Source organism: Ipomoea nil, unplaced genomic scaffold, assembly GCF_001879475.1.
Source record: "Ipomoea nil cultivar Tokyo-kokei standard unplaced genomic scaffold, Asagao_1.1 scaffold0382, whole genome shotgun sequence".
Lineage (NCBI taxonomy): Eukaryota > Viridiplantae > Streptophyta > Magnoliopsida > Solanales > Convolvulaceae > Ipomoea > Ipomoea nil.
Genome location: NW_017616810.1, coordinates 227,218 through 244,176, shown reverse-complemented (window position 1 = coordinate 244,176; position 16,959 = coordinate 227,218). Strand labels below are relative to the sequence as shown.

At 34.3% G+C, this 16,959-nt stretch overlaps 2 protein-coding genes, 1 long non-coding RNA gene and 4 other non-coding genes across 10 annotated transcripts; all 7 read left to right on the top strand.

The window, feature by feature from the left end:
* The first annotated feature begins 1,047 nt into the window (after nucleotides 1-1,047).
* On the top strand, nucleotides 1,048-4,964 carry LOC109171870 (GRF1-interacting factor 2-like). 3 transcript variants are annotated; one of them, XM_019320949.1, is made up of 5 exons: nucleotides 1,048-1,215; nucleotides 2,042-2,168; nucleotides 3,826-3,902; nucleotides 4,109-4,193; nucleotides 4,274-4,964. In XM_019320949.1, exons 2-5 carry the CDS (start codon nucleotides 2,091-2,093, stop codon nucleotides 4,658-4,660), a joined length of 627 nt encoding a protein of 208 aa, XP_019176494.1. In that variant the 5' UTR covers nucleotides 1,048-1,215; nucleotides 2,042-2,090; the 3' UTR covers nucleotides 4,661-4,964. The 3 variants fall into 3 exon arrangements, with proteins under 3 accessions (XP_019176494.1, XP_019176493.1, XP_019176492.1); XM_019320948.1 differs by having other exon boundaries at nucleotides 1,049-1,215; nucleotides 1,998-2,168; XM_019320947.1 differs by having other exon boundaries at nucleotides 1,050-1,215; nucleotides 2,012-2,168.
* Nucleotides 2,175-3,595, top strand: LOC109171881. The gene is made up of 2 exons (XR_002052664.1): nucleotides 2,175-3,286; nucleotides 3,483-3,595. It is a non-coding gene; the product is annotated as an uncharacterized LOC109171881 (long non-coding RNA).
* Nucleotides 4,965-5,256: 292 nt separating the features above from the next.
* Nucleotides 5,257-5,340, top strand: TRNAL-CAA. Its single transcript has one exon. It is a non-coding gene; the product is annotated as a tRNA-Leu (tRNA).
* Nucleotides 5,341-5,407: 67 nt separating this feature from the next.
* Nucleotides 5,408-5,491, top strand: TRNAL-CAA. Its single transcript has one exon. It is a non-coding gene; the product is annotated as a tRNA-Leu (tRNA).
* Nucleotides 5,492-5,559: 68 nt separating this feature from the next.
* Nucleotides 5,560-5,643, top strand: TRNAL-UAA. The gene has a single exon. It is a non-coding gene; the product is annotated as a tRNA-Leu (tRNA).
* A 64-nt stretch (nucleotides 5,644-5,707) lies between these two features.
* Nucleotides 5,708-5,791, top strand: TRNAL-CAA. Its single transcript has one exon. It is a non-coding gene; the product is annotated as a tRNA-Leu (tRNA).
* An 848-nt stretch (nucleotides 5,792-6,639) lies between these two features.
* Nucleotides 6,640-11,030, top strand: LOC109171876 (ubiquitin-conjugating enzyme E2 variant 1A-like). 2 transcript variants are annotated; one of them, XM_019320960.1, is made up of 5 exons: nucleotides 6,640-6,829; nucleotides 9,919-10,058; nucleotides 10,229-10,354; nucleotides 10,444-10,570; nucleotides 10,762-11,030. In XM_019320960.1, the coding sequence occupies exons 1-5, from the start codon at nucleotides 6,787-6,789 to the stop codon at nucleotides 10,818-10,820; spliced, it is 495 nt and encodes a 164-aa protein (XP_019176505.1). In that variant the 5' UTR covers nucleotides 6,640-6,786; the 3' UTR covers nucleotides 10,821-11,030. The 2 variants fall into 2 exon arrangements, with proteins under 2 accessions (XP_019176505.1, XP_019176504.1); XM_019320959.1 differs by having other exon boundaries at nucleotides 10,759-11,030.
* The last annotated feature ends 5,929 nt before the right edge of the window (nucleotides 11,031-16,959 follow it).

The window sequence follows — 16,959 nt, the reverse complement described above, 5'->3', positions numbered from 1 at the left end:
ATAAAGTACATTATTGTACTCTAGAAGTTTTATTATTTTAACACATAAAATACATTATTCTAACTCATAAAATTTAACGACGTTATTTTGGACCGTGATCCACACAATAATTTGCTATTGAGTGCTAGTTAGATTTAATGGCAATACATATATTACTCTCTAATCCAATATCTTTAAGCCATTATTCCAACTCAATAAAAGTTCATACTAAATAGTCCAAAGTTCTGCAAAATCAAGAGAAATGCCAACTTTATATTGAAAAGTTACCCAGTCATATGAAATTCAATCCATATACTAAATCAAAAAGTGGCAACACCCATACTTTCAATTCTATCAAATTTATTTACACAAATATCTCTATCTCTATTTACATATGGATTCAGCTTCTCCTTCCTTTATCATCTTAGCACTATTGCTTTATTCATGTTCGTGGATCAGTAAACCATACAACTCATTTACTAGCTAAGACTATGAGTTCTCAGTTTGATTTGAGGTATGAGGTTCTTTTTTTTTTTTTTTTCAAGAGAAAAGATTAATGCATTAAATCAGAAGAAAGACAATCAACAAGACAGAGGCGGAGTGTCCAGCCACTCCCTGCAACTTGACTCAGAAACGGCTTCCCGAACAACAATGTGGACAGCACAATTCGCAGATCGTTTAACAAAACGGAAGACTACACCATTAATCATGGATGCAGTTTCTGTTACATCATCTATAATAAAACTAAAAACCGAAATAAACAAATCCGAAGATAAAACATGAACAACGAGCTGTGAATCAATTTCAATATCAACGTCTCTCATTCCTATTCCGTTAAGCCAACTAAATTGAGGTATGAGATTCTATTCCTCACTTTTACTTGCCATTCCTTTTTAATTTTATGAATTCAGCTTTATTTTATTTTTTTTTTTTAAAAAGGAAAAATTTACTGAATGGCTAAAATTTCAAATAACAAATTCAGAATCCATTTTTACCATCTATAAGCTTATTATCTATCTAGAAAGCACTGGAGTTTGGGACCATTTTTTATGATTTATGTATGAGTCACCTCCTGGGCACCCCACGGCGTTCTCCTGCTCCCTACCCCACCCTGCCAAATCCCTATCTCCTCTACTTTCTACACTCTCTGCTCTGTCCGTTTCTCTCTTCTCTTCCATAGAAATTCCCTTTCAACTACTTCACCGTCGTCTTCACAAGGATCATCTGCCGTTTTAGGTAAACCCCTTTTGCATTGCAACTTCATCTTTAGTTTATCTCTGAGTAATTTCTGTTTTTTTCTGTCTGCTTTCTACTGTTTTAAGTCATTTCATGTCAGTTGATCTTACTGAGCATCTGTTTTGTCGTCGTTGGCTGTTTGTGGTGCCAAGATGAGGGCTTTATAACGGGTTTTTATCTGGGTTAGGGTTTTAGGAAACGGGTGTGATTTTTGTTGCTTTGAAGTGGAGTTTTGTGTGTATATCCCAATGGGTTGAGGTGAGTTTGGGCAAAAGTTCAGTTCATAAATTTCTGTCAAATTTCAAGGTTTTTGGATAAAATATATTGCAGATAATCAGCTTGGTACTGAATTGTACACAGGTTTCTGGTTTTCTTAGTTGATTTTGTATTAAGAAAAAAAAGAATCTTTTGGTGAAAACTGAGAACCCTTTTGTTTGTTCTAGGAGTTGGGACGGATTTGCCCTTCAAAATGAGTCACATGTATCATGTATGTGGTACTTTTTTGTTTGGGTGAATTCCCGCCAAGGTAAAACTGTAACTGTAAAAAATTAAAAAATAAAAAAAATAAAAAAATAAATTTGCCATTTTACCTAAAAATGCTTTACTTCCAAAACTCTCTCCCCAAACCTCCAAAAACAAAAAAAGTGAAGTTCCACCTAACCCACTACCCAGTACCCATTGTCAGAACTCTTTGTTTTGATTCTTATCCCTTTAACAATTTACCCATCTTTCTTCCACCCCAAAGCTCAAATCTTTTTCATATCATTAATTTTTTTTTTAAGCTGGATTTTTTCAGAACTCAGAAGTAGGGTTCTTGAATTTGAAGACACTTTCAAGGTTGATAATTAGAGTGAGGGTTTAAGCAGCAAAAAGGGATGCAGCAACCACCACCAATGATCCCAGTCATGCATTCTTTTCCACCCGCCAATATCACCACTGAGCAGATTCAAAAGGTATTTCATATGTATAGTTAAAACTACTTTTATAATCATTACTATTATTATTCAAAAAAGCTCTTAAGTTTTATGCATTTTTTTTCAAAGTGTTGTAGGGGATTTCTTGCTATAGTATGTGCAAGTTTCTCGATTTCTTTCTTTTTAAATTTGTGTTAGCATGTGATTGTATTTTTTTTTATTTTTATGTTTAAATTTTTTAATCTCTAATGAAAAGAAGTAGATTTGAACTAATTAAGGTGCATGTGAAATTTTAAAACAAAATTGTGCAAAATCCTAAAACAAATGGAAGTTTAACGACAAGTTATTCGGGGGACCAAATTGATAACGTTTGAAACAATTTGAGGGACTGGACTTCTAAAAACTGACAATAAAGGACAATTGCATAATGAATAACAATTGAGGGACCAAAAGTGCAATTTTCCCACAAATGTTTTAACAATAATAATAATAATAATAGATTGCATTAGATTACATACAAACTAAGAAGGCTAGACATGCTTATATAAGGATATAATGAGCCTAACTAATGGGCTAGGTTACAACTAGAGTTATGGTTTCTATTTTCTATATTTCAAGACTATATGACTTGATCATTATTAGAAGGTGATGAATTTGGGGATTTAGTCACATGAATGGTTGCTGAAGTGCTAAGGTTGTCTTATTTGAGCCCTTATGTTTCAGGAGTATCATACCTTAAAATATTGTAAAAAAGGGGAAAAGGAGAAGAACAAGTTGCGTGTGTTGTGTCCAACAATTATGATATTTGGCCGTTTGTGGCACTTAGAGAGTTCATTAATAAATTACTGATTCATTCATTCATTAATATTTTGTCTCTTATAGAATTCTTTTTCATGAATCTTATTGTTCATGTTCCGAACAAACATGACCGAGCTTACTTTACTGGCACTTATGTGGCATAGGTCAAGAATTTTACGGGATGCTTCCTTCTAAAGTGACCTTGGACCACCTCTCATGTTACTCATTTATGCTCAAAGGGAACTAGTAATACTTTTACTATTCTTAAACTTGCGTTTAAGCAACCTTTCTGAACTCAAGTTAGGGATAGTTTAACTATTCTAATAGAAACTTTTACACGGTTGTGATCAACTTAATCGGTTTTTGTTGAGTTTGACTCATATTCCTAATCCCTATATAAGACAAACTCAACAATCTCCACCTTGTCGAATATGCTCTGGCCAGTGGAGAATAGCTTCACTCCCGTGGACGTAGGCACATTTCCGAACCACGTAAATCTTGCCTTCTTTACTTTCTGCCATTATTATTGTTTATTGTTCTTGTTAATCTCAACAGTTTTGAAGATGAAAAGAATGAGCCAATATGGTTGTCTTCAGTGACCTTAGACCTTAGTTCCCATTTTTGAATAAATATTCAATGCTTTATTAGCTATAAATGCAATTCGAACATTTTTTGACATGTCTTTTCTATTGTGTCTTTTTGATGACTAGAGAAATTGTGTATATGCACTCTTGGTTGCGTTTTCCCCGGCTAAATATGATACAGAACTACTAGTCTCATTTCTAATATGAAACCCAGTAGTTTACTCCAGCCCCGTGGCACGTCAAATTGTTAGATCCCGGATTGATCATATTGGTTTTTCCGCTTGTGTTAACTTTGCATATGTTCTTATTTGCAGTATCTGGATGACAATAAGAAACTTATCTTGGCAATTTTAGAAAATCAAAACCTTGGGAAACTCGCTGAATGTGCCCAGTAAGTAGTGCTCTCTCTCTCTCTCGTGCTCTAATTGTGATACTTCGTTAATGCTAGCTGGATAATATGTGGGATTGTCAAGATTTTTTATTTTATTTTTAAATACATTAGGTTTCCTAGTTTAGGCTAGACTAATCCTAAGCCCCCAGAACCCCTGTTGGAGATTGTCTAGAGATTTTGTAATTCTAAAGAGTTGGAGTTTGTAGGTATCAAGCTCAACTTCAAAAGAATCTGATGTACTTGGCTGCAATTGCGGATGCCCAACCACAAGCCCCGACGATGCCCCCCCAGGTGAGCTATGAACTCGACAACTCGGTTTCATCACTTAAAAACGTTGAACGTATGCTTATTTGTTTGCCAAACTCTTGCAGATGGCTCCCCATCCGGCAATGCAGCAGGGCGGGTTTTATATGCAGCATCCTCAGGCCGCAGCGATGACACCACAACCGGGTATTTTCCCCGCAAAGATGCCCTTACAGTTCAGTACCCCGCACCATCAAATGCAGGAACAGCAGCAACTACAGCAGCAGCAGCAGCAAGCCATGCAAGGGCAAATGGGCGTGCGACCCGGGGGCGCTGCTAATAATGGCATGCACCCGGTGCCGCCCAACGAGGTCACTCTCGGAGGCGGTGCCGGCGCTTGCCCTCCCCCGACTTCCGCTCCAAGCGATGCGAGCGGTGGCAACAAGCAAGGCAACCCCTCTACTGGCACCGACGCCCAACCCGGCTCAGCCATGGGCTCGGAAGACGCCAAGTGATGATGGTATCGGCTAAATTATGGCATAGTTGGTAGTATAAGAGAACACAAAAACCGCTAGCTTAGCGTCTCTACTGCGGTGCAAGAAATCGAACTACTAGTCGTGTCGCCCTCTCCTTAGAATAGCTTTAGGTAGGGTTTGTTTCTCTTCTTCTTCTTCCTCTTCCAAGTAGAGATGTTGTAGGATTTACACTTCACTCTCTAAGTCACTCTGTGTTGTAAATTACACCAAGAAAAAGCTTGTGGTTTCTGCTTAAACTACAACAGATTTCTCTCAACCCCCAGCAAGTATGTATTAGATTGTACACTAAAATTTATCATTATTATTATTATTATTATTATAAGTATGTTCAGTGTAAATATGAACAACTAAAACACTTTCTTACCTATTCATCTCTCTTATATTTTATCGTTAAATGAATAATTATGTAGCATAGTAAACTATATATTATCAAGAAGAACTCAACAAAGAGTGGATTTAACTAACAATATAAGTGAAATAAGGGATTAAAACAATACACGAGACTCAATTTTGACTTCTTAATACTAAGAAGTTTTATGATATTAGTAAGATTAATTTTGCTTTGAAAAACAAAAGTCAGGATGGCCGAGTGGTCTAAGGCGCCAGACTCAAGTTCTGGTCTTCGTGAGAAGGCGTGGGTTCAAATCCCACTTCTGACATTTTAACATCTCCTAATATCAGCCTCTTCTAGTATTAGTAAGATTAATTTTGCTTTGAAAAACAAAGGTCAGGATGGCCGAGTGGTCTAAGGCGCCAGACTCAAGTTCTGGTCTTCGTGAGAAGGCGTGGGTTCAAATACCACTTCTGACATTTTAACATCTCCTAATATCAGCCTCTTCTAAGTATTAGTAAGATTAATTTTGGTTCAAAACACAAAAGTCAGGATGGCCGAGTGGTCTAAGGCGCCAGACTTAAGTTCTGTTCTTCGTGAGAAGGCGTGGGTTCAAATCCCACTTCTGACATTTTAACATCTCCTAATATCAGCCCCTTCTATTAGTAAGATTAATTTTGGTTTAAAATACAAAAGTTAGGATGGCCGAGTGGTCTAAGGCGCCAGACTCAAGTTCTGGTCTTTGAGAAAAGGCGTGGGTTCAAATCCCACTTCTGACATTTTAACATTCCTAATATCAGCCCCTTCTGTGTTTTACTATTACTATTTAAACCCCTTCTCTACACATTAATTACAGAATCTGCCGCTTTTCTGTGTTTTACTATTACTATTTAAACCCCTTCTCTACACATTAATTACAGAATCTGCCGCTTCCAATTTCAGCCCTTCCTGGATTTAACCATTCCTATTTTAACCCCTTCTCTTTACATTAATTACACAATCCGCCTCTACGGTTGCATTGAAACAACCATCAACATTTCGACAATAGTTCGCTGAAAATAATCTTTTAGTTAGAACATATTATTTTTGCATTGAAATTCTGATAATAGTTGGTAGAAAACTTGACCAGAAAATTGTGCGATAAAACTAAATGTGATACAAATTATATACTAATTTTTAAAAATTTAAATAATTAAGTAACAAATTCGATATATGTACCATAGTCAAGAGACCAAAAGTGAATTTGAACTATTCATATATGCAATTATCCCTTCCCAATTGTTCCAAAGGTGGTTATTCTATTTCTTATTTGTTATTGCATCTATTTGGACAATCAAATGTAAAAGAATGAAATTTGCAACATCAACTTAGAGTTAAGAAATAAGTATGACCAATAAGTAAGAACGAATTTTACAATTACTTAATAACTCATGAATAAAAAGTATAAATTTTTTAAGAATAGACTACATTAGAAACCAATCACTTTGTGTTCATGATATATTTGTGATCATATTTAAAATATTAACTTTTTAAATTGTAACAGATAGAAAAAGTATAAAATAAATACCACATCGGGGAATAATGAAAAGATTTTTGAGCTGTGAGTAAAGAATGGTTAAATTGCAGTCATAGTCTGGGGGACCATTATCACTTACCTCCTCGCCACCCCACGGTGTTCTCCTATTCCCTACCCCTATCCCTATCTCTACTTTCTACACTATTCAATCTTCATTTCTCTCTTCCTTCCATACAAATCCCCTTTCAACTACTCCAAATGCTCCAGGATATGGGTTCTGAGGGTTCATCTGCCGTTGTAGGTAAGCTTTAACGACCTCAAGCTTCTTTACATTCCAACTTGAATCTTAATTTCTGTAAATAATTACTGTTTAAGTCATTTGATGTCAGTTGATCTTACTGCACACCCTCTTTGTTGCTGTTGTTGTCTGTCTTTGGGCTATTTGTGATGCCAAGATGAGGGCTTTTCTTCATGGATTTTTACCTAGGTTAGGGTTTTAGGAGACGGATGCAATTTTTGTTGATTTTAAGTGAAATCTCATATGTATGCCCCGCTGGGTGGAGGTGAGTTAGGACTAAAGTCAAGGATTTGTTTTAAAAGCGGAATCGAATGGAGTAGTTCACAGATTTATGTTGAATTTAGAGGTTCTAGGACAACATATATTGCAGATAATCAGCTCAGCACTGGATTGTACTTAGGTTTCAGAGTTTCATAATAGTAATGCAATTTTTACCTAATTGATTTGCTTTCCTTTTACTAATTGGTGAGTTTTGGTTTTTATATTCTTATGTTGGGTTCAATTTTTACACAATAATTATTTTATTTACCAACAGTTTTCTCTGATGTAATTACAAATGCAAAAAATTCCTTTCAAGATATGATATTTCAGAACATCTTTGTATTTGTACTTTATTTACTTCCCGTCCAAAGGCAACATCACCAAGAATGGTACTTTTGCATTTGGACTTTAAATTCGTTTAGAATACAGAGGATTTTATTTTTATTTTTAATAATTTCCTACCCAGAAGGATTATCACTAGGTCCCGAATTTTTGTTGCTTGTCAATGCTTCATTCTCAAATTCCATAGAAGTAATCATAATGATTCATTTTTTCCTTTCTCACTAGGAGCTTAAACAGAATAGCATTCTCAAAGATTCAAATTGCTCTGTGTATAATATGAATACAGGTATTTATGAGTTGCCTTGTGTAAGGAAGAATAGTTAAGATGTTGAGTGCAAGGTGGTGGGTGAAAAAGAAGTGGGAAAGGGCATATCTTCATTCCCCATGGGGGTGGAACCCATATAAGGTTTAAACACTTTGGAATGAAGTGTGGCAAGAATGACAGCTTAGCATAGCAAAAGTAATTAGGTGTCCTGGTCCACGAGTGGGGTCTTGCCATGTAGGCCAAGTTAATAGGAAGTCACCATTTGGAGCTAGGTGGGGCCATTAGCAAACAATTTCAACTCTTTTAAAATGAGGAAAATGACAATTCAACCAATTTCCAAGTTCTAAGTGTCGTTTGACATTCCGGTAAGACTTGGTCATTTCCTCTTCTTCTGACCTTTCCCCCTACTTGTAACTGTCCTTAAACCAATTCCTGGATTACGATCAGGATCTCTGGAGATAGATAGTTCGGTAAAATTATCTCATAACTGTATATAAGAATTAAGATAACAATTCAAAGGAAGTGCTGCATGCTAGATATTGCATTTTTGCTTCAAATTTAGATGCCCCTAGCTTAGAATACTTGGTCATGTGAGATCAGTCCCTATCAGAAGGTTAAGACTAAGTAGTGGTTTTTTATTTTATAATTATCTACTCACTAACAACAATAGAGGCAGAGGAATAAAGGACAACCACCATCTAGACAATAAAATCTTAATTATAAGAAAGGAACATTCTACCAGTTAATAAAATCAAATAATTTTTGTAATAAAATTTAGAAATTCTTTTGACAAATTAAAGTTGTGAATAAAAGACTTAACACATTTGAAGGATCTTTAAGCCATTATGAAAGAATCTATAAAAACAATTTGCTTGGTCAAAAGTTAAGCTTCAAAAATCTTGGAGAATCTGGAATATCGTAGGTGAGGGGCAGAGGCACACAGTAAATGGAGAGGAGAGAAGCAGGGCAGAGGAATGAAGGAGCAGCGAATGTCTGAAGCCTCTAAAAGTGGGAAACTATGGTTAATTGTATTTGCCTTCTAAAGAAACAAATACAACCTTTTATACAGACTGCTGTCTGCTGGGAAAGATATTGCAGTGGGGACCCTTTTAATTCAAAGCGATCCATTAATGAACACAATAAAATCTATCCAGCTCCTAATTCAAAACCATCCTAACATTTAGGTTGTATAATTTCTGTGTCCTTAATAGATGTTGTCATAGTAGTGCTTTGACTGCTTTCTATCTTCATTAAAGGGTGCCTTTAAGGTGAGAATTTAAAGTCAAAAACTTGTGCCTGCCCAAGTGCCTCTAGCCCTCTAACACTAACATGTATAAGAAATTATAATTTAATCTCCTCAAATTCTCTATGTACCATCATCAACTCTTTCTACAGAAGTGTTTCACACCCTAGCTGCTGCGAAGCCATTACCTTTGGTTCTATAAGCCACTACATAGTATGTGGTTTTAGTTTAATTTTTTAGAAAAGATTCTTTGTAATAACTAACAAGTACTGATAATTCATTAACTGATTATAGCAACTTCGTATCAGCCACACATTTGAATTTATGTATAACGAGGTGGGGACAACTGGTTGCATATTACATATTTACATGTCTAAAATTCTGAAGACATCTAACTCTTGGAGCACGGGGGCCATTTTGTTCCTAAGGTTTGGGGTTGGCCATGGACTCAATTTTCTCTTGGAGGTTTGTAAGGGTGTACTGCCCTATTCTTTTGTTACAACTTACAACCATAGGGCTTGCCTGTCTCTTAATTGTTCTTCAAAAAATATAGGGAAACTCATTGTGGCGATGTGGCTATTGTTTTTCTTTCAAGCTGTTTTTTGTTTCTAACACTAATGCAGTCAGAAATAAGCAATTGTATATACTCATAGGGCATTATTACTAGTTTTGATTGATTGAATTAATCATAAGAACTTTCACATGATTGGTTCTTGCATTTGTGTAGCACAAACCCTTTCTCCCAATGCTTACCTGGCTCAGTGTTTCAATTAAATTAATGTTTTCTTGCTTCATTTGATATAAATGTAAAATTGCTTAAGTTTTTAATTGTGGAGTTCTAAATGAATTTTGAGTGAAAAAAATAAAAATAAAAATCATTTTGACTGATATCTTGAACTATGGCATGTGGATGGTAATGGAGGCATCATATTGTGTGATCTTCTGATAATTATTCCTGCATGATTTTGTGTGCATTTCCAGTTCCAAGAAACTTCAGATTACTAGAAGAACTTGAGAGGGGAGAAAAGGGAATAGGAGATGGAACTGTCAGCTATGGAATGGATGATGCTGATGATGTTTACATGCAGTCTTGGACTGGAACAATAATTGGTCCTCCAAATGTAGGTTCTTAGTTGACCCTTTATTTAATCGGTTTCATTTGCATGTTGCACTTCTGTTTGAAATATTCATGAAAGTCTTCGCTGCTGAGTTGTAAGCTTTGACTGCATAATGACTTTATAGTTAGTGGATAAAAGCTGTGCTAATAAGTAATAGCATATGGTGCTTTCAGACTGTACATGAAGGGCGAATCTACCAGTTGAAGCTGTTCTGCGGACAGGATTATCCTGATAAACCACCCAGTGTAAGGTTTCAAACCAGGATAAACATGAGCTGTGTTAATCAAGAAACTGGTGTGGTATGTAGTATTCACTGTTTGGTTAATATCATATTATGGTGTATTGGCATGATGTATGGGAAGTTGCTCATGGTTGATGCAATTCTCAGGTTGAACCGATTCTTTTCCCCATGCTTGCTGATTGGAAAAGGGAGCACACAATGGAGGATGTATTATTGCAGTTGAAAAAGGATATGATGTCTCCCCAAAATCGAAAGCTAGTTCAACCTCCTGAAGGTGCGTCACTGTGTCTTTGTAATATCTGGTCCAAATTTTAAAATATCCGGGGAAAAAATGCATGTTAGAAAAACTTGCCAGCATTACAGATCATATTTTTGTTCCACTCATGGCTTGTATTTTGATGCATTTCTGGGAAAAACACATATTTCATACGCGCCCTCTTTCTCACACGCTTTCAACTTCAGCAGGCAACGAAGATGGGCGGGTGGATCAAAAAGGGATTGTGCTAAGGTGTTGCATCCTCTAATTGTGAGTATACCATCGAACATCGAGATGTACATAGCCTTTAACAAATAATCTCTTGGAACCCTTAATATATATTATATAACTATATATATGTAAGCATATGCTGCATGTGTACTTGTACCTGTGGATACTGATGTGATATTCCAATTCACCTTTATCATACACAATGGCTTGAGAGATTCAATATCAAATTTCAAATTCTATTGAATAAGCTGAATGTTAGGTTCTTTTGTACTCTAGATTTTATTGTGTTGTTACACGAAATGTTATATATACACATTTCACATGCAATCAAATCACAGCTTGAGCTATTGTGCAGAACCTTATGAGTCTTTGGTTCAAGTTATACAACATAACTAAGGAAATGTGACATTTTAAGGCTTACATTCTCATGTTTGGTTCAAGTTATTTTACTTTCTCAAAGGAATACAATATTTCCAAGGAATGTAACATACCCTGCACATTGAATTTTGAAGGGAATGTAATTCCTTCACAATTCTCAAGCAATTTAAGATTTTCAAGCATATTTATTCTTTTGCTATTTTAATTTCAATTATTATAAAATATATATATTATGTTAATTTATTATATGTATCATATTTAATTATTTTTGTAATTATATATTTTATTTTATTTTTATTACATCATGTTAACTTATAAAGTAATTTTGTTTCTCAAATTCAAGCTTTTAGTTAATTATTTTTAAATCATGTACTTATATATGTTACCATTATTTTATTTATTTATTTTAATTTTAAAGTTTATTGAAATACATGAAAATATGTTTGGTAAAATTAATGTAATATAAACATGTTTGGTTTAAGAATTACTCTGTGTTTTTTATGTTGTAATTTTTTCTAAAGGTATTGATCACATAGTTTTTGGTATACTCAAGGTTTTATTTGGTAGACTTAGCTAAAAATTAGTAGTTAATGAGCTAATTGATTGAAATTAAAGTGTTTTGTAAAATTAGTTGTTGAATGAGTTGTTAAGTGCATAAAGACTGATAGTGTAAATACACGGGTGACCTAGTACAATCTAAATGACTACTCCGAGAGCCGATTGTCTGCAATCGGGCAGCTCTGTAAGTAGCCTCTTGATCCTTCTAAAAGTCCCCTTCATCTTGTTCGCCGTGGATATTTATAGCCCATCGCCGGGGACAGCGTCCGGCTTATCGGCATGTACTCCACGCGGCATCCACGTGCCAAAACCTGGTGGCCACCCTCTGTCGACGCCTGGCGCTGCCACATGCCCCTCTCCAACGATACCGCTTCCACGTGGGGCAAAGGTATGAAGGTTGAACAGAACACCGGTCGGGAGGTGAATCAGCCGGTCGGGCTCGAACGCCTCCAAGCAGAAGATCAGCACAAGGTTACATGGACGACCGTTACCGACTGTCTTCCCGCTGCAGCGCTCGGGCAAAAGAACTGTACTGAATGACACGGAGAACATCTTAGGTTGGTCGGGATATATCCTACCAAGAGCCCCCAGCCCTGGCCGTTTCGGGCCATCCGGGAGAAACCAGTGCGGGATGAGAAGACCACGTCACCCGGGCCCTCGGCCCCGACCTCCCAGCTGCCCTCACCCGAGACACGTGTCACTCCGCAGTCACCTTGGGATTCGGAACAGTCACCACATGCAAGTGGCTGGTTTTGCCGCCAAAAGGGGTCCTATAAATAGGCCCTTGCAAGGTTCATTTCTACTTTCACTACGCTGTGGAAATCAATCGGAGCTTCTCGAGCCATTAACGTTGTAGATCGATCGGATTCTGCACCTCCTCAACCGTTCACCAAGTTCTATCTATCGGTAAGTCCTTTCTTTCTACTTTCGTTTAAGTTTCTTCTATTTTTCATATAACGCTCGTCCCCGTCGAATACATAAAAGGATAAGATGAGATATTATGATTTTGATTTAGGAATGGTATATGCTGTCATTTTCTTAAATTAATAAGGATAAAAAAGAAAAATATATATATTTTAAAATGTTACTCCAAGTAGCGTTTCAATCATAGTTTACCAAACAAAGCTTATAGTTTATTTGTGATTTTTTTTAAAAACATCCCCTTTGATCATAATATTATTGTGGCATGACTATTTTTTTTTTATCTTTTATCAACAAAACTGTTTAAATTTCGTAAAGTACAATGACATTTAGATTTTCAATTATTTATATAAAAAAGATCAAAATGTCTTTGTATTTAACGACATTTCAATAATTACGTTGGTGCCTTAGTGGCCTGGAAGACAAAATATTACAATAATATTAAGACAAAAAAGGAATGTTATGAAAAAAGAAAAACTAAAAGTGATCTGTCACTTATAAATTTAGGACAAAAAATAAAATTAACTGTTTTAATGCGTGAAATTAGTTTGCTTTTGAAGTAACGTGAAAGCACAAACTAAATTAAAGCATATCTTTATCTGACAGCTTTTTCTTCTTCCTTTGGAATGGATTACATAAACAAGGCAATCAAAAGGGGAAGTAATCCAACCCACAAGTGATTTAAGTTTTTTTTTTTTTTTTTTTTTTTAAGGAAAAGATTCATTACTCAAGTCCGAAGACAACATTAAAGATGATAGGGGAGGATTATAAAATCACTCTGAATAATAAGGTGTAGAAACGACCTGTCTAGCTAATATATGGGTAACTCAATACGCTAGTCGTTTGCAAAAGATACAAACACATTACATTAGAGAAACTACTCCACAGATTTTTGATATCCCTAATAATCATATGGAAAGAAGAGACTCCTCTACTAGAATTAATGCTTTGAATTGAATCACCTGTAGAGAGTCTGTTTCAAGATTCCCTGATGACTACAATTTCTGTTTTCCTGAGTTAGTCGCGTCTCTCCAGTCCCTCAATTTTTTTTTTTTTTTAGCTTTTCTGGTGAAGATCCTTGCAAATTGAACCGTGGAGTTATTCCATACCTTCTCATTTACCAACAAGCTTGTCCACAAAAAGATAATTTTTCATCCCAAAAATCTTCACACTTCGAACCAATAGAATAGTGTTTTGTTTTCAGAACCTTCACACCTAGACTTAACAGGATAGTGGAGGAATAAATCACTGTGACAAATAAGCTTAGCTATTTCTAATGAATTGTCATCTAGTTTGCACATGAATTTATTTCATGATATATGTGTCTAATAGTTCAACTCTAACTTCACGATATCAACACAATAATAGATTTAATAAGATGAAACTTAGGGTTTGGTGCTCGCCTACTTCACTTCATTTCTCAATAGCCACTTGCGACAAATACATCACATCCTCTCTAATTATTTTTATTTTAGAAATTTAATTAAAAGTTTAAAAATAAAAGATGAATTCTTTAAAACCATTTTACTTTTTGTAGTTAAACACCAGCCAGGAAGCCATGTTTTTGTTGAATAGTGACTCTAATTATGTCGTAATCGTGACAAAATATTAATTGATTAAAAGGTGATGGGCATTTGCCTTTCGTAGACACAAAGCTAGTCTTTTATGTCCATCATCTTTTTCTTAGTTTCTTCCTTTTTCTGGAATGCATTATCCAAAAACCCAAAACCAAGGTCACCACCGCCAAGTCGCCAACACGTTAATTGTAGGATTCCCCATTTTAAGGTCATGTCCTGCCCATAATTTTGTCGGTATGGACAATATTTGAGGTTCTTAATAGAAGAAATTATGAAATACTAGTAGTATTTTTTATGTGTTCCTGTCAAAAAGCAATCCTTATACTATGAATCAGGGTTCACAATGCATTATGAATACTGACCGGTACATGTGTATGTTGTCTTATGTTTTGAATTTTTTTGCTTTGTGTTATGAAATTTTGTACCTTAAGATTATGAATTCTGTACCTGAAACAAATTAGTAATTGTATCTTATGTTATGAATTTATGTGTCTTGTGTTATGAAATTTCGTGCCTATGAATACATATTATGTACCTAAATCATATTTGAAAAACAATAAAATATATAATGTGTATGTGACTATGTGCCTTGTATTGTGATTTTTTGTATCTTGTGGTATGAAATTATGTACTTTACGAGTATGAATTCTATACCTTGTCGTTTCGATCCAAGGTTCATAATGTTATTTGGACCCTTGGTCCATGATATAAATTTTGTCGTAAAAAAGGAGAGAAGCTAATAGCAAGAAAGAAACTAATGCATTAAGGATTTGTGTTTGGGTTCGGTTTCTTGTGAGCAAAAATATTTTACAGTTTGATATCGAGTTTTAAAGTTAAATTTACTCAATTTATCTTGACAAATTATATTATGAACCTCGAAAAATTAATGTTACAGAATATATTATTAAAAATATTTTATTGGTGATATTCATCATATTAATATGTTTAGAATTTTAGTTTTTTTTTTGAGTACTACTAACTCTGTTACAATGCATTATCTGTTCAAAACTACTTTCCCAACCTACTGAAGCACAAAGAGTCAATATCGCATCCACTGCGGCTTGAACCTACAACCTCCCATATGGTCTGAGAGAGCAACTTGATGCCGCTAGACCACAAGGTCCTTGGCAATATTGACAAAATGAACTTTCTACATTGTGAAAATAAATCTCTAGTATTTTTTTAATGAACCTATTTTTGATTTATCAATATTATGATGTAGTTGTATTATTATATTATTATAAGGATGAACATTCAGTATTGTAAAAATGAACCACCAATATATTGTGAAAATGAATCTCCTATATTTCATTAATGAATCTAATTGATCAATATCCATCATGTAATTTAGTGGCATTACAATTGTGAACATGAATATGTAGTATTTTAAAATGAACATATTGTGTTTGCTTAGCTTAATGAACTTATTTAGTGTTTATTAGTATATATAATAATATATTGCATTAGTATTGTAAAAGTTAACCTAATTTAATATAGTGACTTAATATAATCGTATGTTAATTTAAAATATTAAAATAAAAATATTAATATGAGTGTCATTTAAAATATCTTAATTAGAGTATTTTAATGATATACAGAGTATTTTTATATATTTATTTTTTGTATTAAAAGAAAAATGAAAAATAAATTTAAGTTGAAAAAGCAAAGAATTTAATTTGGTTCATCTTACCAGATACACCATAGTCTATGCCTTTATGGTATAAGAATTTATTTACCTCTTCATGAATATATGGAAAGTACATGAAATTTAAGATATAGTTCAATGAAATTGAAAATTTGAGTTATCAAAACAAACAAAGAAGGAGAGAGACAGCCTGTTGATTATGGGGGATTTATGGGAAGGACAACCAACGGAGTCTTTTTTTTTTTCAATGCTACTAGCTCTATTACATTGTAATATCTGTTCATATACTTTCTCAACCTACTAAAACACAAAGAGCCAATAACGCCCCCACACTGAGGCTCGAACTCATAACCTTCCAAATGGAAGTCCAACCCGGATACCATTAGACCACATAGTTAATGATTGATTGTATTAGCAGAAATTAATGATAATGACTTGTAATCGATCACACCTTTTAGTTAAACATTTAAATATGAGATCTCATCCATGTTATTTTGTTTGTTTGTTTGTTTTTTTTTTTTTTTTTAATAAAGTAAACGTAATTATTTTATAGAGATTATGTACTATCCCGTATGTGTTGAAAAGGTTTTAGTCTAAAGTTAATTTCAATTTCTTATGACGTCACATAATCAAAATGTTAAATTGTATTTATAACCCAAAAAAATAAATAAATAAGGGTCAAATAGGCCATTAGGCCATCGAACTGCATACCATAATGTAATTAGTTAGGCCACCGAACTTTAAAGAAGTTATTGAATCCCTAAACTAACCAATCTCATGCAATTAGTCTAATTTGCAGGTTATAATAGGTCACCACAAATTTAAAATATTTTTAAAATATAATTATTTAAAAAAAAAAAACAGATTCAGCTTCGTCTCTGTCTCCGGCCATAGATTAATTAGATAGTTTAGGGATTTAATTATAATTTTTTTTAAGTTCGGTGGCCTAATTGTATTATCGTGTGCTATTCGATAACCTATTTAAACCTTATTCTAAAAAAACAAAAAAAAAAAAAAAAAAAAAAGACAAAAAACATAAGTGCATGTTTATGTATGTTATAATAAATATTTTTTACAATCTTGCATAGTTTATTCTT